General features: G+C 45.2%; 1 protein-coding gene across 1 annotated transcript in view; it reads right to left on the bottom strand.

Annotated features, from left to right (window-relative positions):
- The window catches only part of LRRC9 (leucine rich repeat containing 9), a 107,390-nt gene that overhangs the window by 50,092 nt on the left and 32,314 nt on the right, over positions 1 to 24,984 (bottom strand). Inside the window, exons 11-18 of the mRNA XM_074996300.1 lie at positions 23,281 to 23,457; positions 19,198 to 19,315; positions 15,410 to 15,545; positions 12,717 to 12,863; positions 9,765 to 9,886; positions 7,989 to 8,201; positions 6,536 to 6,655; positions 3,734 to 3,925 (exon numbers count right to left, since the gene is read on the bottom strand). Coding sequence (XP_074852401.1) covers positions 3,734 to 3,925; positions 6,536 to 6,655; positions 7,989 to 8,201; positions 9,765 to 9,886; positions 12,717 to 12,863; positions 15,410 to 15,545; positions 19,198 to 19,315; positions 23,281 to 23,457 — 1,225 coding nt within the window. The remainder of the gene's footprint in view (positions 1 to 3,733; positions 3,926 to 6,535; positions 6,656 to 7,988; positions 8,202 to 9,764; positions 9,887 to 12,716; positions 12,864 to 15,409; positions 15,546 to 19,197; positions 19,316 to 23,280; positions 23,458 to 24,984) is intronic.

Here is a 24,984-nt window from a genome sequence, read left to right as displayed (position 1 = left end):
CAGCACAGGGACGGTGCCACAGCCACCAGTGCCCAGCAGCACCTCCACCCATGGATAGTGCCGTGCCTCACTCCCAGTGGGAGGGAAAAGGGGTGGACCACTGGAGGGGGCCACCCATAGGATCACTGAACGCACCAATGGGGGATGGATGCGGGGGGACACAGGCCCTTGGGGGGGATAGGGGGTGGGCTACGGGTCAAGGCCGGGTACTCACGGCCTCCCTTCCCCCTTTCCCCCTATTTCTGCAGCCGCACCATCCATGGTCCCAGACAGCCCTCCCAGACCACCGGCGCACCACCTCCCAGGGTCACCACCTGCCCCAGTACGGGCCCACCCCTGCCGAGGACACCGCCGCACCACTACCACCTATGACCTGGAGGTGGCTGCGACCCTCCAGCGCCAGGAGGACCTCAAGGAGCAGAGGTTCCAATTTGAGGAGCGGGAGGCCACCTGGCGCCGGGAGGCCTGGCGGGAATTCATGGCTACATTCAACCAGGTGGCCAATATGTTTGAGGAGCTGGTGGCCCGTCTTCCTCCCCCCGATGTCATCTGTGCTGCCCTCCCCACTGCCCCGCCTGCTGCTGTCCCGCCTGCTGCCCCACCCACCAGCTCCTCACAGCAAGAGCCACCCCGGGCCGAGGACCCGCCTCGGCCATACCTCCCCATGTTCCCGGCCCCCAGCCAGCCTCGCTGGGGACCGTGGCTGACAGGGGGACTGCCCAGCTGAACACGGCGGGGCTCACGCCCGTCCACCCCAACCCTAGAATGATGGGCCGATGTGGCGTGCCCACATCTCCCCCTTGTACATAGCTGTCCCCACCCCGTATATAGTTATTTATAGTTGACCCCCCCGTAATAGTTTTTAGAGATGTCCCCCAATTGTATATAGTTATTATTTTCATTGAATCTGTTTTATTTTTGCTAATATTATTTATATGCCAAAAAGAGGCGACATTTTTGCTCTTGCAAAAATAATGATAGTTTTATTTTTCCAAAAACCTGTGTCCCGTGTGCTTTTGGTGAGGGTGAGGTGTGGGTGCTGGGGCGGGGTGTAGGGATGGCTGGCGGGGAGTCACTCACTGGGTCCCCTGGTCAAAGTACTCCCTTAGGGCCTCCCGGACCCGGACCTGGACCCTGTCCTGGTAGGCCTGGCGGCTCAGGGCAGTGGCTGGCTGGGGGTAGGCTGTTGCGGCCTCCTGTGCCCAGCCCTGCACAAAGGCCTCCCCCTTGCTTTCCACCACGTTGTGGAGCGTGCAGCAGGCCCCCACAACCTGGGGGATGTTTGGGAGGCCCAGGTCTAGGCATGTCAGGAGGCAACGCCAGCGGCCTTTCAGGCGCCCGAAGGCTCGCTCGACCACTTGTTGGGCATGGTTGAGTTGGGCGTTGTAGAGCTCCTGGCTATCAGAGAGGTGGCCTGTATAGGGCTGCATAAACCAGGGCTGGAGGGGGTATGCCGCATCCCCCACAAGGCAGGGGGGTATGGTGGTGGTATCCCCCAGAGGGATCTCCCTCTGGGGGATGTAGGTCCCCTCCTGCAGTTGGCGGCATAGGCCCAAATTCCGGAAAACGTGGGCGTCGTGGGTAGAGCCGGGCCAGCCCACGTAGATGTCCTGGAAGCGGCCACGGCTGTCGACCATGGCCTGGAGGACCACAGAGTGGTAGCCCTTCCTGTTGATGTAGCGGCCACCACTGTGGTCTGGGGCGCAGATGGGGATGTGGGTCCCATCAAGGGCTCCAAAGCAGCTGGGGAGTCCCAGGTCAGCAAATCCCTCAATGGCCGCATCCAGGTCCCCAACACGGACGACCCTCTTCAGCAGCAGGGCATTGAGTGCACGCACCACCTGTGGGGAGGGAACATGGGTGCCTGTGAGCGTTTGCAGAGTGTGACCCCCCTCCCCCAGGACCCCCACCCAGGCCCCCCTCCCCAGACCCCCCTCCCCCAGGCCCCCCTCCTCGGCCTCCTTCCCAGGCCCCACTCACCCAGGCCCCCCTCCCCAGCAGGGGGTTCAGCCCCAGGCCTCCTTACCTCCATGAGGACAGCCCCGACTGTGGCCTTTCCCACTCCAAATTGCTGTCCCACGGAGTGGTAGCTGTCTGGAGTGGCCAGCTTCCAGACAGCTATTGCGACCCTCTTCTCGACGGGGAGGGCGCACCGCATCCGGGTGTCGTGGTGCCTGAGTGCGGGGGTGAGCCACTGGCAGAGCTCCATGAAGGTCTGCCGGCTCATGCGGAAGTTCCACAGCCACCGGTCATCATTCCATTCCCCCATAACCAGGTGCTCCCACCACTTGGTGCTGGAGGGGTAGCTCCAGAGTCAGCGGGGCACCCGGAGGGGGAGAGGGAGTGGGGCCCGATGGTCGGGGACATCTCCTGATGCTCCTGGGGAGGGCTCCCATTCCAGAAGCTGCTGGGCGGCTGCCCAGGCAGCTGCCCGGGCAGCATCTAGAAGGGCACCTGCTCCGCGGGAGATGGCTTGTAGGGCTTCCAGCTGCTGCTGGACATCCATGTCTGCGGGCTCGAGGTCTGCAAGGCTTGTATCACCAACGCAGGGCTGCTCGTGCGGTGCAGGCCAAGTGTGTCTGGGAGGGGCCCTTTACGGGAGCGGCTTCCAGCTGCCCCGGAAGGGCTAGTGTGGTCTGTGACATGGTCCATGGGCTTTCCTGGCCCCTTATTTCGAAATAGGGGGCTTGTGTGTGTGGATGCTCCACGTTTCCTTCCGGGGCGGCTCTTTTCGCTGTTCTCCGGGGCTACTTCGACGTTGAACGTCGAAGTTGCCAGCCCTGGAGGATGTGTAGATGATAATCGTCGAAGTAGCCTATTTCGAAGTTCTTACTTAGAAATAGGCTACTTCGATGTTGTGTCCTAGTGTAGATGTAGCTTAAGGGTGTTATGACACATAAGGAATTTAATGACCTCAGAGGAGGTGAAAAAGAAGCTCAAGGGATCTGGACAAGTCAGTCTAAACTAAGGAAGAACTACAGTCCTAACTTTGATAGAGAAATACTTTAAAATTCCCAGTTAGATTAAACACAGTGCAAGAAAAATACAGACTGGATAATCAGACTTGTAAGGAAAGTGAATACCAAAATGCTTATGTCTATCTGAAAAATATACTTATTGAGACCACAGAAACCCTATGCAATACTACTGTGAGGTATTTAATCTTTATAAACTAGATGGGACTATGCACAAGTGCATGGGAAAAAGAAGGATTACACACATCCCTTAACTAAGCATCCAATTATTCAGGGGAAGAGGACTACGCAGGTAGTTGGGGAACGGATGGAGAGGGAATCAAATGGACTGAGTCTTGGATTACTCCCCAATGTCCCCAATGTCACAGCCAGCACAGCCGTACTGCCACTCCGCGGAATGTGTGTTTCACCAGGTGCAGGGCTGGCACTGTGTATTACCCCTGAAACTGGGAGAAAACTCTCTGTCCTCTTTCGCTAGCCAGCAGAGCTGAGTCAATGCAGTGGGGGCCACGCCTAGTGTTCATGCACAACCTTTAATCAGGATTATGTACAAAGTCAAAAGGCCCTGATTCTCAGTCACCTTAGGGATCTGACAGCATAACACATCCTTAAAGTGGGAATAAATTACATGCACATCCACTGTAAAGCCTCTTAAGCAACGAGAGTGGTGTAACGGGGCCGAGTGTAAACTCAGAACTACACAGTGTAATTGTTGTTTTGGTTAGGTTTTCCTGACAATTTTAGGCACTGACACCTACCTTATGCCATGGGTTATGCCTGATATCAAGACTCTGCAAGTTTGAAGCGTGTTTATGTAAGACATTAATTTCCTCTCCAGTCTTTTTCAATTGATTCCAGCTCAAGTCTAAATATTTCAGTTTGCTTAAGCCTCTAATACCCTCCAGGGTGATAACATGGTTGTGACTTGCATCAAAATACTCCAGATTAGGCTGCAAGAGAGTACTGACTTGAGAATAATAGTACAGAAAAAAGCACAGCAAGGAAATATTTGGTAATAAACTCAGTTTTCATATAGATTCCCACAGAATTCAATGGTCTGTGGTCATCCAGATTCAATGGTCTGCCTAGAAAGAAGTCTGGTTAAGCAACCAAGCCTTTGAATCCATCCCACCCTCTGATATTTCCTGATCCTCACAGAATACAGTAGAGCTCTAGTTTTCTTTCATCCCTGGTTTGCTCAGCCACGCAAGACCCCATGCCCCACTTTAGCCAGGGTGAATGAGACAACTGCACCATTTGAGAATAGTGGGATCTGCAGAGAGTCCATGGAAGTTGGTGACACCCTATTGACCCCAAGCTAAGCAAAAGAGAGGGTTGGAAGTAGATTGTGATTTTGGTCACATGATCTAGAATCACCCGGCGCCAGTGACCCAGAAATCGTGTGCAGGGAGTGTGTAGCAACTGCATGAGAATGGCAGCCCTGGAGAAGCAGCACTGTGTGGCCTGCAGGCGACTATCTTCTTTCCTAACCCACAGTCAAAGTCTCAGGCCAAGTCTAATCAGTTGGGTGTTATTAAATGTCACTTTAGTTATAATTAGTTATCTGTATTACGGTAGCACTGAGGGACTCCAACCAAGATCAGGGCCCATTGTGCTAGGCACTGTAGGCACACTTAGTAAGAAGCAGTTTCTGACATGAAGCATTAACAACCTAAATAAACAAAAGAGACAAAGGATAGGAGGCAGAAGTAGAAACAACAAAATATTAAATAACAATAATACCATCTAGCTCTTATAAAGCAATTTCCATCTGCAGATCTCAAAGCACTCTACAAGGGAGGTAGCATCATTATCCCATAGTACAGCTTGGGGAACTGAGGTAAGGGAGTCAAAATGATTTGCCTAAGGAGATCAACTGCAGAGCCAGAACTAGAACCCACATCACCCAAGTACCAAGCCAGTGCTCTACCAACTTATCGACACTGCCTACTACAGGGGCCTGTAACTGAAATAGCCAGAAGAGCCATTTTTTCAAATTTGGTTACAAAATCAATACTTCAGGAGCCCTAATGCACGTGAATACGAGACAGTCCTTATTAAATAACTTCAAACTGTACTTTTTGTAACCCGTTTTAAGAACAGTGCACACACAATGATTTGTACCAGTTAGAAAGTGAAGTTACCCCTATCTCCAGCTTTACCTGCCTCAGCCCCCAAATCCACCATCCCATCCCCAAGCTCTTCCCCGATCTTAACCCTAACCTTAACCTGCCTCCCAATCCCAGGCTGCACCCCCACGACTAACTTGCCTCAGATGACAGCTCTGCGCACTGCCCACCTGCCCTAGCTGCTGAGGTATGAGGCAGCAGCCTGAAGCCAGTGCCCCACCTGCCTCTCACACAGCACAATCTGGGCAGAGGCATCACTAGCACCGGGTGCTGCATGTGGGCACTTCCGAGCCAGCAGCAGCCAGGTGGCAGGGAGCAAACAGCTGGTGGAAGGGTGGCCGCCTCTCATCTTATATGACAGTGTTATCTTATCACTTACTAGTTTCTTACTGGAAAATGGACTTTTCATAGCAAACTCTCTGTCCCCGTTTGCTGTTTTAAAAGGGCGTTTGTATTTACTCTTTTACCGTGTATTGGCCAACTTGGGTAGGGAGGGTGACACAGTGAAGCTGTCAGATCATTTTAAGCTACACTGGTGACAAGCATAGAGAAAATGAATGCAGCGCTCCAGCCTTTCGTCCTTGTCAGAGATTGCAACAAAATTGTAAGTGTAGCATGGTGGGGAGCAAGTGGCTGGTGGAAGAGCGGCCCTTTGGCTGCAGCTCCTCGCCATGGCTGGAGCAGTGCTGGCCACTCTCCCCATGGCTGCTGCCACTGAGAGCAGTGCTCGGAGCAGTCTGCAGCAGCTGGGTGGCACCAGCTGGGTGGGCAGGAGCAGGGCAGCAGCTGGGCGTGGAGTGAAGCGGTGCTGGCCATGGCTGGGAGTGAGCCAGCTGCTTTCTTCCCCTATCTCCCTGGCACAGTTGGAGGGCACCTGCCTGCAGCTCCTGGTGGTGGCCAGTGAGCAGCAGGCTGCTGGGAGCGGGGCAGGAGCTGGGTTCCTGCTCTGCTCCTTCATGGTTGCTGCCTTCCCCTCTGCTGCTTCCCCCTCCTCTTCCTCAGCATGGCTCATCTGGGGCTCTCTGCCTTGCCAGCTTCCCCCACTGCAGCTGACTACTCAGCGCCTCTGAAGGCTGCCATCGCTTAAACAAAAAACTAAAGCGTGTTTTACTGGCAAGCTTGTTTAAACAGCAGCATCCTCCAGAGCCGCAAGTGGAGTCAGTGGCAGCAGCGCTCAGAGCTGCAAGTGGCTTCTTAAAGAGCCACATGAGGCTATGGAGCTGCAGGTTGCTGACCTCTGGCCTACTACAAAGCCAAAGTTGGAACTAAGGCTCTATTCAGAAATAGCGAACTTCATCCATTAAGAATAAATCAGTCTTACTGCCATGCAACAGACATTAATATATTTAAGTCATACACACAAAATTTTTTTTCAATTAAATATTTCTTTAATTTAATTTTACTTACAAAATATAAAGCTATATTTCTTACCAAGTGGTAAACATCATCTAAACAAGTAAATTCATTGAAGCTGATGATAAGTCTTTGAAGCCATGTCAGTCTAGAGATGTCCCGCAGTTTGCTCAGACTGTTCCCATGCAAATTCAAAACCTAAGTCAAAAATTAATGGGATTACAGCTCTATCATAGATATATGCACAGCCAAATTCTGTGCTACTTGATCAGTTTTTCAGCATTAAAGGGTTTCAACTGCCAGTGCGTAAGAGTAAATGTAATTCTATTCTGTAGATCATAAAAAGACCAAGAAAAATAACTTTTAAGTAATATGAAATCTATAAAAGGAAGTTGCAGGGACTTGGACAAAATATTACTTTTACTTTTTATTTTGAAGGATGCTTGTACTTTACCTTACCTTCTCCCTGAAGTAATGGGGGATGGGAAGATGAAGATTCATTTCAGACATGGCTGTACTAGTCCATTGAAAGAGGTCATGAGAGGTGCAAGAAGGGAGGACAATATCCAAAACTTCCCCACTAGCAGAGACCTTGTTATCTGGGGAGACTGGTTGGAAGACTGCCAGCTGGGAATTGCTCCATGCTCAGATTACGGTATGGGGAGAATGGCCCCCAGAAGAGAAGGTGACCAGACCCACAGAAGCCCAAGTTCCCAGGAAAGGGAGCTACGAGAGAGTGCACAGGGTTGGGGAGAATTGCTACTATTCCATCAAAGAGACAGGAGATAAGAGCAAAACTATATAACCATGAGAAGGGTTACATCTTCAGCAGACTTCCTGCGACAAGTTTGTATAAAAAACTCATAACTGTAAATGCAAAACAAAAAGGTAGATATGCAATGAAAGGAGCTCTGTATGCAAATACATATTTGCATAATTGGTTTCATGGGCCCATCAGTTGCACTGATATTGAAAGGCCAGCCACAGCTGTGTGGCTATCAGAGTTCTCCCCTTCCTTGGATACATATTTTTCTGATGGCCAAACTGACATACAAAGTGTTTTTTAGAAATGATCACTGTGATGACACAATCTTGCAGCCATGATAACTTGGAGAAAACACAGTTAAAACTGGTACTTCAGGCCTTAACCACGTCTCATACCCACTAGTTTTCCACATGATTTCAATAGAGTTATTCTGAGTTTATACAAAAGTAAGATCAGACTCCTGCCCAGTATTTGTAATTCATATTTTTATGAAAAACTCTTTTTTGGCATAATTTTGGCATAATTAATTTTATGGCATAATTTATGGACAGAAAACCTTATTCCAGTTTCACACTAGTTTTCAACCTCCATTTACTACAGAAGCACTGCGCTAGTGTAACACAAGTGTAATACCAGAATCCAACCCAAATGCGAGCCTTAGCTTGTGCCAGCCTGCCTTCAGTTGGTTTAGGAGTCAATCTGAATAACGTAACACAGGTTATGTAATAAAGTTACCATGCTGTAAGTTTAACAGACAATACTCACCACTATTTGACTGTAAACATTGGCCTTAGCAACTGAAAGCACTGTCTTTTCATCCAAGCAAACAATTTTTGGTCTGACTTTTACTGTAGGCTCCATGCTCATAACTTCATCATCACGTTGCAACTCATTAGACAATATAAATCCTGCTGTATTTTTCTTCCCCTCTTCTAGAATTACATTGCTGAGCGTAGAAAACAGGGACTGAACTTTGACCTATGCAAAATAATATCTGTCAATATTTGTAAATTTCTATTTTGAGCTAGATAAATTATTTAACATCGCATTATAATATGCAGAAAGTAGAACTAGAACTCATCCTTCAATAATGCAGCACTTTCAGAAGAGAATGGTCATGCTTTCGACTGCACAAGAATTCACACATTACAAACATTAACAGCAGATTATGAACAAAAAAAGTCTATGGGCCCTGTCTTGTCATATAGACAACAGAAGTCCACTTCCCCACCCAAATCCCCAAAGTCCAAGTATTGCAATAGCTCTCTCTCCAGGGAAGGAGAGTTAGCTGCAGACCCACTGGAGCCCATCAATACTGCAGTAGGTTTGGCAGTGGGCCACTCAAATGTGACACAAAGTGGAAATGTTCCCCTCTCTTCCCTCCAGGAGCTGAATGTTTTATTTACAGCACACCTTGCTTTAGCCAGGTAACAGAGCTTAGGAACTGAATTGAGACCAGTGTTTCCTCTAATTTTTTCCATCCATGGGTGGAATAAATTTTGTTATGTGCACCTAGGGATGTGGGGATGTACACCACCAACAGAAACATGTGCTGGTGGCTGCGCACACTCTGGTGGAGCTATGTCTACATAGCACCATAAGCTCAAAATAAGATACGCAATTTACGCTACACAATGTGCTCTAAGCAAATTGCATAGCTTATTTCAAGTTCCTTTTGAAATAGGCTACTTTGGCATGTGGCACTGTCTAAATGGTGCCACACACTGAAAGAGAGCCCTATTTTGAGGCATATCATGCCCATTATCTCAAAAACTGTTTCAAACAATGGACACATTGCTGAGATGTGGGCAGCTATTTTAGGATTACTTCATATCCTGAAATACAGCCTGCCTGTAGACATAGCCTGGTAATAAGCTGTGCAGCACCTGAATCTCTCCTGCGTGGCCACCTATGCACTCATTTTACAGGGAACACTGACTGAGCCCATGCATGATGACAGCAAAATTACACAGCTACATAACCACAAAGCCAGTCTACCATATAGCTTATGAAAAATTAACATAAAAGGTTTTTAAATAGAAAAAAAATGATGAGGATCCCAGACAACAGCAGAAGATCTATGCATGCATCACACTTTGAAACAAAACAAAATAAAAAATTAGTTTCTCTCTCATTAAGGACTCCATGAAGCAAGGTTCTGAACACTGTCCAATCTTGCTCATCTTAGTGTGTCATGACCTCAAGGATGGCACATTTAGGGAGAGAGGAGCTAATCTTCATTTGTGCCTCATTGCACTTCCAGCACTCCATTTAAGCCTCTGCATCTTCCCTGCCACACTTGATAATGTTACAAAATAATAGTCTGATTTAACTCATTGCAATTTATGAAAGTTCCCCATTCACTTCAATGGGAGTTTTACTGGGACTTTAAACAGTTGGAGAAAACAGAATCCTGACCTTAGGTCCTGTAAGATAATGTGAATGAAGGAGGAGTAATTTCAACTAGCAGTTTTTCTCTTTTAATCTTTCAGGTATAAAGCTCACTTTCTGAATTCCTATTAGCCTAAAGAAAGTTCATACCAATGTAGTGTACTCAAATTCAACGACGTATTCAGGCAAGACCAGCTCGTGATCAAACACAAACCACTCACACTGTCGATGGCGGCAGTCACAGTTTCTATGTTCCATGGAAGAATATGTTTCTACAACAAAAGAAAAGGTATAAACACAAGCAGAAGGAACAAATAGAAGATTGCTTCATGTTCATTGCAGGCTGTAGTGAACAAACATGTCTCTCATTTAGAAAGTTTCAGCTTGATTTGTTTTCTCTTTAGGTGCCCTGCAGCAGTGTCTAAGAATCTTACCAAATCTTATTGCAGAACCTATCATTTAGCTTTCTATTTTCCTAGGGCAACACAGGTTCTTTGCACTGCACACCCTCAGAGGGCAGTAAGGAGCCCTCATATGCCTCTGTGTGAGCTGCACAGCTGACAGGTTCCAAGGTAAGTGGGAGGCGGCCTCTCTGGGGCCATTACTCCCTCTCCTGATGGTTGGAAGGGAGAGAGCAAACAGAGTATGAATAGGGAATTGAGCTTAGTGAACAGGCAGTTTCATGTGGGATTCTCCAGGGTGCATGGTGGGGGGTGGGAGGTAATTGCTGGTTACCTGAAAGGTACTGAGCTTGTTTGTCTGGTTGGTTGGTTGGCTATGTGCTGAGCTGTTTTGTTTGAAGGTCCATGTGCTGAGGCTAGCAGCTGGAAGCTGTGAGTTTGTTAAGGAGGCTTTGAAACCTAACTGATTCTTCTTTCATCGGGCCTTCATCAGGGGCAGGGCTATCAGGAAGGCCAAGCGTATATAAAGCCTGCTAATAAGTGACCAGGGAGCTTAGCATACAGGAGCAGCTAACAGGGAGTTTTGTGGGGGAGTTTGGATGGGGCTAGATACACTTGGCAGGCTGTACAACTTCTTTAAATCAAGTAAAATCTAAATTACCTGACTTAAATAAAGACCCTATCAAGAATCTAATTATCTGTAGGAGAGAATGCAAGCAGAAGTCCAGCAACATAGTGAAGGCAGGGGTTGTGTTTATTGCACCCAATGTAGCATGAACGATTATCTGTCCTATGGACAGGTGGTGTATGTGTACATTAAGTGCAAGGAGCTGCTGGCCCTCAAAGAACATGTATGGATTTTGGAAGCCAGGGAGGCTGAATTGGAGGAACTAAGGGAGGCAGAGATGTAGTTAGATGAGCTTTTCGGGGACTCTGTACAACTGTCCCACCTCCAGTTAGTCAGCCTCTGTACTGTTGAGGAGGGCAAAAGGCTCAGGGAAGGAGAACACTCAACTGCAGCAGAATGAAACCATCCCACAGTTGGGTCTTTCCTTCCAGATGATGTTGTGGAACCAGATTGCTGGGACTGAACATTAAAATGGTCATAGAGAAGTTTTTAAATTAAGGGCGGGGGGCGGGAAGTCAACAGCTGTGGAGGAACACATGGATTGGACAGACATTTCTTAGGGGAGGGTCTATAAATAGAGACTCCCTATGTCCTAGTAAGGAGGATAGGATGGAAGTTGATAAAATATGGGTAAGTTCAGATGAAAAACAGTCACATGAAAAAGAGTGTCATACAAATGCATCAAGAAATGGAAGACAACTAAACAATGACAATTTTTTAAAGTGCTTATACACAAATGCTAGAAGTCTAAATAATAAGATTGTTTTAGAACAAATTGACAAAGAGGAGACTAAGGGGGGATATGATAGAGGTCTATCAATTGAGACAGTTATGGAGATGACTAAAGGTCATAAGAACTAGGGGTCACCAAGTGAAATTAATAGGTAGCAGGTTTAAAACAAACATAAGAAAGCGTTTCTTCACACAGTGCACAAACAATGGAACTGCCTGCCAGAGTATGGTATGAAGACCAGGACTTTGTCAGGGTTCAAAAAAACAAAACAAAACAAACAAAAAAATCTAATTAAATTAATGAAGGTTAGGTCTACCAATACTTATTAGCTAGGATGGCTTAGAATGGAGTCCCTACCCTCTGTTTGGCTCCATTCCCCCAACATCCTGAATATTCCAGAAGAAATCTTTTCCTGGTACAAACGAGATAGATCATTTCCGCTCTGGAGTGAGTGGGTAGCCAAGCAGAGACTTGCAGCTGTTCTTTCATGGCAGAGTGTTGGAAAATGGAACTTTGCCTCAGACTCCATGGGACAGATTGCTGTTCTGCACTGTTACCCAAACCTAGTAGATCATTTCATAGTATAATTACCTAACAGACTGGTTTTCTTGTCCTCCTGTGCACAGAAGGACAGGTACATAACAGCTCCTGTACGCAAATAAACAAAGGGATTGCTCCTTTCTAATAACTGCAAATCCTCCTGAATGGACAGGGAAGAAGTGAAACCATGGCTCTGTTCACACTCTGCACTTTCCTGCAAAGTTGGCTGGCCACATGGAGCAAGCAAGATCGACCAAAGACTTTTGCCTCATACATATGTAATACACAGATAGTGCAGGTGATCATGATGCCCTCAAAAGACAATACAGTATGATTCTCAGCATTAAAGGAATTCTCTTTCTGCTCAAGAGGCGACAGCTTGGGTGGGAAGCTTAATGATGGTGTTCCATATGTGGCCCCAGTTATTATTAAAAGCACACACATGTACATGCACCCCCCTTCCCCTGAAAAATACAAAGCTAGGAGAGGGATTGTTTACAGTACTCTACTTCCAGGATGGACTAGTGGTGGAAGAGCACAATCTAGCACTTTGGGCTTTCCTTTAAACTTGGTGTAAATTGATGTACCACAAGTAATCACTAAAACAATAAGCATCTTTTATTATTCTCTTTAACGTTACTTCAAAACACCATGCATTTAGGCTGGGTCAAGTCTGTATTCGGAATTCCAGTCAGGACCAAAATTTAGGACAGGCTCCTGAACATGTGAAAGATGATGTTTAGGATACAACACTGACAGAACCTTCATTTTGTGCTAGTAACAGCCTACAGACACAGTACCCTCATCAGCTCCAGATGTACCACTTAGAAAGTGTTTCTGAGGTCTGAACACCGAATTAGCTCCTGGATAGTTGACTGGACGGATGGGATCTTTTTCACGTGCTGGAACACTATGTCCAAGAAAAACTTTTGCAATTATGAGTTTCCCTAAGAATGGAAAGAAAAAGAAGATTAATGATAACCGTAACAAATCTAGAACAAACACAGGGCAATGAAATGTTGGTGGCCAACTAGATACAATCCGACAGAAGACTACATTGTGGCCTGACAGATTAATGATCTAACATGTACATTTTGAGAAAACTTCTGACAATTTAATCCCAAAACATTAGTATTGGGCTAAGTTATATAAGCAGTAAACTCAGAAGTACAAATATAAAAAAGGTGGCATGAAGGATCTGTCCCCAGCAGATCATCCCTTTTGATGTTACTTCACAACAGACCAGACTTTCTAACAGGAGAGAGTTCAGCGCCAGTTTAGCAGTGGTCAGTTCTCAGCCTTGTGGCCAAGGCCTTGTAGCTATTTCTCCCGCTTTCAGAGTCTCAGGTGAAACAAACAATTCAAAGTCAGCAAAAGAAGCTAAGCAAAACGGCAAATTAAAACAAAGCAAACAAACACCTTAAAGGCAGTTATAACCAGGATATTGGTCTCTTTCTCTTCAGATGGGCCCTGAATGGGCCATCACCCACTCTAAAATTCACTGGGTCTCCAGCACAAGTTATGGGATACAATCTCTCCACCCTATTAGCACAGGGAACTTGTGGTGTCTTTTAGTGAGGGCATAGGTTCTGCTAACTATCAGGGTTCTTCCTGGGAGCTGGGAAGCTTAACAGATAGCTGCCTTCCAACACTGTCCACTCCTTTCAAACTTCTTCATTCCTGGCGTGACTTGCAGGTCTAACAGAGAGGTGCTTCTCTAGCCCAAAGGAGCTCCTTGCCCCCTGCCATACTGGTGAAAGTTGGTAAGAGTGTCTTGTTATGGCTTCAAATTAGCACAAGCCCGCTGTTGCCCCCTTTATTCCTTACAACTTACCCTTCTTTTGAGTTAAGTCTAAAGACGTTAAGGTACATCTAAGGTAGACCAGTCAGCCTTACCTCAATCCCTGGGAAAATAATGGGAAGGGATCCTCAAGGAATCCATTTTGGAGCACTTGGAAGAGGGGAAAGTGATCAAAAGTAGCCAACATGGATTCACCAGGGGCAAGTCCTGCCTGACCAATCTGATTAGCTTCTGTGACAAGGTAACAGGCTCTGTGGGCGTGGGGAAGTCAGTGGATGTGATATACCTTGACTTCAGCAAAGCTTTTGATATGGTCTCCCATAACATTCTTGTCCATAAGTTAAGGAAATATGGATTGGATCCTTGGACTATAGGATGGATAGAAAGCTGGCTTGATGGTCAGGCCCAACAGGTAGAGGTCAATGGCTCAATATCTGGATGGCAGTCAGTTTCAAGCGGAGTGTTGCAAGGCCCCGTTCTGGGGCCAATGTTCTTCAACATCTTTATTAATGACCTGGATGACAGACTGGATTGTGCACTCAGCAAGTCTGCAGATGACACAAAACTAGAGGGAGAAAAAGATACGTTGGAGGGTAGAGAGAGAATCCACAGTGACCTGGATAAATTGGAGGACTGGGCCAAAAGAAATCTGATGCGGTTCAACAAGGAGAAGTGTAGAGTCCTGCACCTGGGGCAGAAGAATCCCAAGCATTGTTATAGAATGGGGACCAACTGGCTCAACAGCAGTACAACGGAAAGGGACCTAGCAGTTATGGTGGATGAAAGGCTGGATATGAGTAAGCAGTGTACCCTTGTAGCCAAGAAGGCTAATGGCATACTAGGGTGCATTAAGAGGAGCATTTCAAGCAGATCTAGAGAAGTAGTTGTTCCCCTCTATTCGGCACTGGTGAGGCCATGTCTGGAACATAGTGTGCAGTTTTGGGCCCCCCAGTATAAAAAGGATGCGGATGTGCTGGAGCAGGTTCAGCGGAGGGCAAAAAAAATGATTAAGGGTCTGGAGCACAACACCTATGAGGATAGTCTGAGGGATTTGGGCTAGTTTAGTTTATAGAAGAGAAGACTTAGGGGTGATTTAATAGCAGCCTTCAACTTTCTAAAGGGGAGCTCTAAAGAGGAGGGTGAGAAACTGTTTTCTGTGGTGTCAGATGGCAGAACAAGGAGTAATGATCTGAAGCTGAAGAGGGAGAGGTGTAGGTTAGATATTAGGAAAAATTACTTCAAAAGGAGGGTGGTGAAGCATTAGAATGCGTTGCCTAGAGAGGTGGTGGATTCCCCATCCCTTGAGGTTTTTAAGTCCCAGCTTGACAAGGTCCTGGCTGGGATGACTTAGTGTGGTTGATCCTGCTTGAAGCAGGGGGCTGGACTAGATGACCTCCTGAGGTCCCTTCCAGCCCTATTATTCTATTATTATAATTAGCTTCCAGATGGGAATGCTCTCTTAGCTGACTCTGAACCTGCCTGGGAATTAGCTCCAGGCCATCATATGGCTTTGTGGGGTTTCCTAACAGAAAGTGCACTGGGCCTTCAGGATCTTTCCACAAAAAGACCTGTATACATTGTCATGACAATCTACTGTATTCACAAGATTGTCTTGTACTTTCAAGACATAACACTTCACAGTGACTAACTATCAGCGATGGTTTAAACCACCTTTTTAAACTATTATATTACCACAGATGAATGGTTCCTCAAGATCGTTCATATTTTTATGTTCATCCTTGATTTGTTGCTTCAAAAATTCTATTCTGGGACGTTCACATATACTCAAACTGTTGGAGAGGACAACACCTTCTTCTCTTCGAGAAAGCTGCAAAGATAGAAGTTAAGTCTAAATGTCTTTATTTAACAAACACCCCTCGCCCCCGTAAGAATTTCAAGACATATATCCTTAACAAGCAGCATTAACAGATGCAAATTAAGAAAGAGGTGGAGAGTGGAAATGGGAGGAGGAGAAAAGAAAGGAAGGTTCATTTGTTTGTGTAATCAGGGGAAGAGAAGAAGAAAAGAAAAAGATTCCAAACTCTTTGAGGCAAGAATCATATTCTTCTGTACTTCTGAACAGCACTTACTGCAATGGGAGGGGGCAATCCTAGCTGGAGCCTTTGAGCACTTCCACAATATAAGTAACAAAACAAAACAAAACAAAACAAAAAAAGGCAGAGGGAGAGATGACAAAGAAAAGGCTATTTCCAAAGATACAATACTGCCACTTAACAAGCTCTTCACAAAACAGAAACCCAGGGAGAAATGGGCTATTGTTAGGGAAAACAAATGAAGATGCTGGAGAAAAGAAACTGAGTGAGAAGGCTGTCCTAGCCCATCTCTCTACAGTTTTCTTTTCATGGGTCGGAATGAGAAATTTCTTACCTGATCATCCTGTTTTAACAGATTCTCTCTTCATTCATCACTAATGGGATAATGACTCCTATGTATGTGTAATGCCATCAGACCCAGGTTGCCAGCCCTAGGGATAGAACCTGCAAGTATTGAACCTAAAGCCCTGCATGCTATCATGTGAGCTAACAGCCAGGTGGCTCTCAGCTGAGGCTGTAGAGCAGAGACTTCACTCAGCCCAGATGAGGTCTCAGTGTCTCTAGGTACTACATGCTTTCCTGGGCTGAGGAAGCATGTCTGAAGCTTCTGAGACCTTCCAGCAGTTTCTCCCAGCCAGTGCACCACTTGTAATGCTGATAGACCTGGGTTGCTGGCCCCAGGAATAGAACTGTGAGCATAAGGTCTAAAGCCCTGCACTCTACCACATGAGCTAAAGGCCAGCTGGCACTCACCTGAGACTGTAGAGTAGAGACTTCACTCACCCCAGATGAGGTCTCAATGCCTCTGGGTACTGTATATGGAAGCCCAACATTTTTGCTGGAGGCTCCAACACTAAGACCTACCCTTCAGCTCATGTTGCCAGAAGAGCTCTTCCATAGCTGCAAGAACACTCCAGAAACTGATTATTGGCATTCAAAGAACAACTTGATACATTATATTATAATTCACCTCTGCGTCTAAGTTTCCTTTTAGAAAAAGAATTCAGTGTGTATTCTGGTCATTTCCCAACCTATAACAAAAGGCCAAATGAGAAGAGAAGATGCTAACAGAAACAAAATGATCAGGTAAGAATTTGTTCTTTCCTTTACACAGCTTCGCTTCTCTTTCACCAGCAGCTGGAAGTGGCAGGCAGTGAATCCCATAAGTTGGAGGTAGGGAGGGGAAGACAAACAGAGTTTTAATTATTATTGTAGAAGAATAATAGACAGGAATGTATGTAGGAACCAACCCAATAGCATATGCCGACCAACACTGACTTTGCAGTAGAATGGAAACATACTTTGCAAATCACACAAGGTGATACTCTTTCTTCCAAGTGCCCCTGTGATTTCTGTTTCCCGGATGCTGAGTATGACAAATGATTAAGAATTTAACATCTTGCCTGCAGCAGCTTAGAGGCCCCAATACCTTGGTGTTTTGGAAAGAATGAGATAAACAGCATACAACTGGGATGCGTATCAATACGCCCACACTATTAACATTAGAGCACTTGGAATGCATATTTATTCCACTTTCTTCCACAGGACTGCCAAGCATTTGCATCAAATGACAGGAGAACTACTTCCTAGGAAGAGTCCAATGTATCTACTTACAGAAAACTGCTAGGGCTGGGACTTGTGCCCATGAATCTATGGTGCTAGGTTGCAGGATTCCAATAAACCAATCTGGAGAAATTTAAGTGCAGCTGAGATGGCCAGAACTTTGTAATTATCATATATTTGTATTACAGTCATAGACCTAATGCAGTCGGCACTGTATAAATAGTAAGTCCTTGCCCCCAAAAGCCTTCTTTTTTCCCTGCACACATGAAATATAAATTTGTCCAGAGCAATGAAAGAAATTTCCTGGTTGAGTTCCATCTGAATACTGTCTGCACCAGAGACCAATGGAGAATCCAGGCTGAACTACATTTCTTTTAGGATGCCCAGACTGGTAACTGTGGGTTTCCTGGTCTGGATGAAAAAGTCACAGCTTTCAGAGGTCTAGTCTTTTCTGTAGATGCAATATGGGTTACTTAGCTATCTAGCAAGTTCCAAATGTCTTTGGGATCAAAAGAGGATTCAAACTGGTAGTGAGAGTTCAGGCTTCTCTGCTGTCTCAGCTACTAATTTCTCTCTGTTTCCCCAGACAGCTCCTTACCTGTAAATTTGAATGTGCAAGATCTGTTTAGGATGACTGAGTGCTATTCATGGGTGTAACATCCTTGTAGCTACTAAGATAGAAGTCATTGCTTGTCACAACTCACCTCAAGGGTTTGACCAGGATGAAATGTGAGACATCTCACTCCACGCAAGGATAATACCCACAGATGGTGACTTTTTACCACCAAATAGGGTTTCAACTAAGTATATGAAACATGTTTGGTCTGAATGACTATATCTGAGGCTTTGAAGCCAACATGCTGCCAAATACCCAATCTGGGGGGCCAGGGTGGTGGTGGCGGGGGAAGAGGGATGAAGAAAGATTATAAGTCACTACTGCACAAAAGCAAATCAAAATTAAATTATAAAACAAACAGATTGGAAGGAACGGAACTGCTAACTAGTTACACTGCTGGAGGCAGAGAATTTGGGGTCTGAGCTGAAGGGCAGGAAATAGTTCTGATGCTTCCACCAACCCTGGGGAACACTGACTATTCGTGATGAGTGGGAAGAAAAGCGGCGCCACAGAAAGCAAGGGAGCAAGGAGAGAAGAAGAAAACTGGAAGGCAGGAAAAGGGTTCTGAAAGGAAGTTGTAAAGCACTGATCATTCCCATGCCAGGAGGGGAGAAACAAAAAAGGAAGTAAAGACAAGAAGGGTTGGAGGAAGGACAAGAGTAAAGGGAGATAAAAGGAGGAAAAATGAGTGGGACAAGGGGTAAAGCGAGAAAGAAGAGGAAAAGGGAGAACAACACCATTTAAGCCTTGCTAAGCTGGGCTACCAACTACTAAGACGTAAAGGCTGGCTCTACATGTGCCCCTTCCTTTCGAAAGGGGCATGTTAATGAGCAGGTTCAAAAGATGCTAATGAGGTGCTGCAATGAATATGCAGCACCTCATTAGCATAATGGCGGCCGCAGTGATTCGAAAGTGCGGCTTTTTGAATTGCACGCTGTCCATGGAGACGAGACCTTCCGAAAGGACACCTCCAGTTTTCGAAAGCCCTTCTTCTGATCACAGACAGGAAGAAGGGCTTTCAAAAACTGGGGGGGTCCTTTTGGAAGGTCCCGTCTCCATGGGCAGTGTGCGATTCGAAAAGCCACACTTTCGAATCGCCATGGCTGCCATTATGCTAATGAGGCACTGCATATTCATTGCAGCGCCTCATTAGCATCTTTTGAACCTGCTCATTAACATGTTCCTTTCGAAAGGAAGTGGCATGTGTAGACCCAGACAAACAGTCTTGTTGGCAGGTCTGATCTCACCTTGTGACCATCCATTGCCTGGAAACCATCCTCAAGCACTTGTAGCAATTGCTTTTTCTTAACTGGCGTGTATGGGTCAAATACATAAAAAAGACATTCCAGCATCTTCCTGGAGTTTCTTAATAAGGATAAGAAGAAGGAAAATATTTCAGTGTTTCTTTTCCAAAATAATATTATGCATCCTAAGAGTTCGGTATACAATGCTCACTAAGAATAAGTTGGACTGCAGTTAAGGCAACATTCTACTTACGTTAAGAAATAGAAACAAGTTGTTTCTATTCAGTGTGCAACATGTCAATACTCAAGGTCAACTGCATGATAAAACAAGTGTTTTTTGTCCTTTAAGTTTTTTGAGGGGACCCAGGGAATGCAGTACTTTTTTTTTTTTTTGGCATTTCAAATATCAAATTCTTTCTTACTTCTCTTTGCTGGAGGTCCTTGGCAGGATTACTGTAGTAGCAGGGAGGGAGACTGGATAGTGGAATCCATGTGGATAAAACATCTCTAAAAACTAATCTCCATAAAAGAGATAACTGTTCCTTCAGATTTGAGTGATTGTGTGGATTCCATTTGTGGTGACTAACAAGCAGTGACCTCACAACTGGGGGTCAGGATTATATGCCAGCTCTACGAAAATTGGCATCCTGAGATCTCAACTAAAGAACAGGGTGGAACAAAACAAAGATTGATCCCTACATTGTTGACCTGCACATTTCTGAAACTGATATGCTTTTCACACCATAAACATAAAAGTGCCCGAGCCCTGATGCAGTGAGCTCTAACCTGCTTGGGTGGATCTACTTTAATTAGTTCATAGCATGATTTAATACTATTAGCTACCCCTTGGCTGGAATGAGGCTTGGGAAAGAAAACCAGTAAGTGATTTCATGTCGTTCACATGACCACCTGAAATAATCTTTGGTTAAAAACTGTGGTTCAGATCACTGTCTTTATGTAACAGCATGAAACATGTACCAGCCATGAGTGCCTAATGCTGCTGCTACCTTACCATTCTCCCTTCAGTGGTGCTATGATAATGAGGCAATTTGAAGCAGGCTAATGAGGCACTGGCATGCATATTCAGTGCCTTATTAGCATAATGGCAGCCATGTGAACAGACTTCGAATTGCAGATTGACAGTGAAGATGGGAGCAGCTTCAAAATAAGCGCCCTACTTCGACATTCCCCAACTGCCACAGAACTAGATCGCAGTAAGTGAATGTCGAAGTGGGGTGCTTATTTCAAAGCTGCCCCCATCTTTACTGTCAATCTGCAATTCCAAGTCTGTTTGCAAGGCCACCATTATGTTAATGAGGTGCTGAATATGCATATCAGCACCTCATTAGTCTGCTTCGAATGGCCTCATTACCATGGCACCTCTGACAGGAGAATGGTAGTGTAGCAGCAGCCTTAATCTCTCCAAATCATCTTGTTGATGTCATAGCAAGTAATAAGCCAAACTGGAGGAAGCACATGAATAAAGGGTGTTATGAATCTAGCAGCTCTAGGGTGGGAAAATATGGTATGTCCCTTGCCAGGAGGATGGTGAATTGATGTAGCTGCTTGTAGTGGTGTGGTACCTCACTATAGCAGGAAAAGAGGGTTACAACCAAGCCAGAGGAGGCCTGTGCAACCCTGGCCAATTACGGAGGAAAGCAGTCAGGCAATTAGGCCCAGGCTGGGCTCTATGAAAAGCTACAAGGTCTGAGAGGAGCACACTCTTGCTTCAGCTGTGAAGCAGGAGAGACCTGGCTGCCCAGAAGCTACTGAGGGTATCTGAGACAGAGCGGCACTGGGGAAAGGCAAGCAGAGTTGGGGAGCTTTGGCCTGAACCAGCTTACAGGCTGCATGGCTGATACAGAGGTTACAGGCATACTAGGGCTGCAGGGGGGCAGCCAGGGCAGAAGACAGCAGGTCCAGACCCCCTTGCCAATGATGAACAGCAATTTCAGACTGCAGTTTGCCCTTGAAGTAAAGGCGAGATGATGACTGACTAAGGCAAGGTGGTTACTGAGGCAAGGTGGGTATAGGAGGTTGGTGTTCCCTGGGAGGGGAGAACTCTAGATTTCAGGGGGGCTGCTATAGGGCAGTACCATGAGGAAAGGGCACAGTGGGCCAGAAGGGATATGGGGCTTGTAGTAGTGCAGAAAACAGATAACTGAGGGTGAGACACCGGTCAACAGGCAGCACTCTAGGGATGGAAGAGCTGATTCCCAAGGAGAGCAGCAGGAGGTGCTGTGCTGCTGAGTCAACCCTACTACACTGCTAAATGTATTCTTATGTAGCTGATGTATGGTCCTGGATACTTAGGGACAGATGATTCCTGTTATTCTGGACTAAGTTTGCTAAAAGAGACCAGCCACACTCTGGTGCCCAAATGGAACACCTCCAATTTCTCTGCCTTGGTCAGTCTGGTAGAATCTTTCTGGTATGCACCAGCATATACTGGACATCAGCTAATCAGCTGCTGTTGAAATTAGTTAATCAGCCTGCTTCCTTGCAGTTAGATGCAACAGTCCTGGGCCCAGGATAAGATTTGACCTTCACTTTGAGAGATCACACATGGTAAGTCTTGTAATACTACTGGGGGGGCTGAGCTGACAGAAGTCTGAGGAGATCTATACCTCTTTTCACTAGGTCCCTGGGGGGTGACCTAGAACAGTACTCAGTATTCCTTCCTATTCCTTCCACGTGCCTGAGTGGAACAGGATGTTGCTGCTCTACCAGTTTCAGTAGATGAGCTTCTCTGAAGAGAGAACCTAGGAATTTGGAGATGAGCCACAGCTTCAAGCACGCTGATGGAGAAAACCTGCTGAGGCCCATTAGGCCCATTTTCTCCAACTCCGAGGATCCTGTTGAACATCCAGGAGAAAATGTTTAAGCCACACCTCTCTCAACTTCTGCATTCTCTTGGAGAAGGAGCCACAGGAATATCCCCTTTTCTACCTAAGCCATCCAAGTGGAATAGTCGCATCACAGAGAGGCAAGTTTTGAACTCTAGGGATTTCATTTCACTTCTAATGGCTAAATCTTGATATCAGGAAGCTCCCTAATACTAACATAAGGTTTTTTCCCCTTTCATATGTTTAGCCAAGGGACAAAAAGACAAAAATACTACATTACACATAGAGGAGGACGCTGCAGGAGATCCACCTCACAGCCCTGGTTGGCAAGAACAAACTGAGGTATGGGTGGGCTCAAGGTATCCAGGCTGCGGATACAGTCCCTGTGAACCCTTGCTGGCTAAAATAATCCTATCTTATGTGCATGTGCACTGAAAGTGGAATGCATATGGACAATCTCTAAATGAAACTAATTTCTAAAGCTTTTGTACCCAATCCTGCACAGAACTCCCAGGAACTTATTTGTCAGCTACATTATTCACCCTGGAGGGAACTTCTGTATAAACCAATCTTTAGTTTCCGTTTGCTATGTATGATTTAATACCATCTTTCCAGTGCTCCCTTCCTTTTAATCCTTTCTATACTATAGATGGCTATATATTTTATGACTAATTACCATATTTCTTGTATACATTACTCTGACAATTGTCAAAACTTAAAAAGTATATATTAAAAAAAAATCTTATCTTGGACATTATATATTAAAAAAATCTTATCTTGGACATTCTGATTTCCCATGACTCCTTCAAGCTGCTTGGACTTGATGCCTGCACAGAGCTCATAACATTAGGGCCTTAAACCTTCGTACTAGAAGCAGTGGGAAAAATAACTATAATAACCTTTCTAAAGTAAAGGAGTAATCCACGTGTAAGCAATTTGGACAAACCAAAACTGAAGCATGCAAAGCCACAGAGTAAATATGCCACCAGGTATGTGAATAGAAAATAGTGAAATGTGTATTCAATGAAAATGCATACAGGCATATTTTAAAAAAAAATCTGGCCATTCATATTTATGTTTAAACTGAATTCACAGTCTTATTAGGAAAAAATGAACGAAGTGCTCATTTATGTTGGTTTATGTGTTGCTTTGTAAAATATCTGACACTTAAAATTCCAAAGTCCTTACTGTTTCAGATATAACTGCTTCACTAAATTGTCCTTAAAAATCATCTACTTACTCTGTTTCACTTAAAACTTCTTTATCCAAAAACATTTGGATCTTCTCTTCAAATATCATCCTCAAAACACGGTTGTGCACTTGAATGATGCGATTTATTTTCACTCCTGTGATACCATATGCTTTGAAGTCCCAGACACAAAATCGTGATAGAATTAGATCATAGCAGGAATTAAACCTGTGTCCAAGAATGAACAATGGAGAGCTGTGAATTAATAACTTTTTCTTTTTTTACAACCAGAACCTGATTTCAATTCTGTTTTCAAATGAGGGGAAAGAGATATAAATGGTGTTTTAAGCCAGTTTCTCTTTCATACTATCAGAAATTACCTCTTTCAACTTGAGATGGATGACCTTGTGTTACATCATTTTATACATTACAGATTACATTAGGGAGGCAAGCACTAACATTAATGATAAGAACATAAGAACATAAGAACATAAGAATGGCCATACTGGGTCAGACCAAAGGTCCATCAAGCCCAGCATCCCATCTGCCGACGGTGGCCAATGCCAGGTGCCCCAGAGAAGGAGAACAGAAGACAAGTGATTTATCTCCTGCCATCCATCTCCTGCCCTTGTTATGAAGGCTAGGGCACCATACTTTATCCCTGGCTAATAGCCATTTATGGACCTGACCTGCAAAAATTTATCAAGCTCTTTTTTAAACCCTAATAGAGTCCTGGCCTTCACAGCCTCCTCGGGCAACGAGTTCCACAGGTTGACTGTGCGCTGTGTGAAGAAAAATTTCCTTTTATTAGTTTTGAACCTACTACCCATCAATTTCATTTGGTGTCCCCTAGTTCTTGTATTATGGGAAAAGGTAAATAATTTTTCTATATTCACTTTCTCCACACCATTCATGATTTTATATACCTCTATCATATCGCCCCTCAATCGCCTCTTTTCCAAACTGAAAAGTCCCAGTCTCTCTAGCCTCTCCCCATATGGGACCCTTTCCAAGCCCCTAATCATCTTAGTCGCCCTTTTCTGAACCTTTTCTAATGCCAATATATCTTTTTTGAGGTGAGGAGACCACATCTGCACGCAGTACTCGAGATGTGGGCGTACCATAGTTTTATATAGGGGAAGTATGATATCTTTTGTCTTATTATCGATCCCTTTTTTAATAATTCCTAACATCCTATTTGCCTTACTAACTGCCGCTGCACACTGCGTGGATGTCTTCAGAGAACTATCCACTATAACTCCAAGATCCCTTTCCTGATCTGTCGTAGCTAAATTTGACCCCATCATGTAGTACGTGTAATTTGGGTTATTTTTTCCAACATGCATTACCTTACACTTACCCACATTAAATTTCATTTGCCATTTTGCTGCCCAATCACTCAGTTTGCTGAGATCTTTTTGTAGTTCTTCACAATCCCTTTTGCTTTTGACTGTCCTGAACAACTTGGTGTCATCTGCAAACTTTGCCACCTCACTGCTTACCTCATTTTCTAGATCATTGATGAACAAGTTGAACAGGATCGGTCCCAGGACTGAGCCCTGGGGAACACCACTAGTTACCCCCCTCCATTGTGAAAATTTACCATTTATTCCAACCCTTTGTTTTCTGTCTTTTAACCAATTCCCGATCCATGAAAGGACCTTTCCTCCTATCCCATGACCACCTAATTTACATAAAAGCCTTTGGTGTGGGACCGTGTCAAAGGCTTTCTGGAAATCTAGGTATATTATGTCC

The sequence above is a fragment of the Carettochelys insculpta genome, chromosome 6 (assembly GCF_033958435.1).
Source record: "Carettochelys insculpta isolate YL-2023 chromosome 6, ASM3395843v1, whole genome shotgun sequence".
Lineage (NCBI taxonomy): Eukaryota > Metazoa > Chordata > Testudines > Carettochelyidae > Carettochelys > Carettochelys insculpta.
Note: the sequence above shows the minus strand (reverse complement) of the source record. Positions and strands in the feature narration are given on the sequence as shown.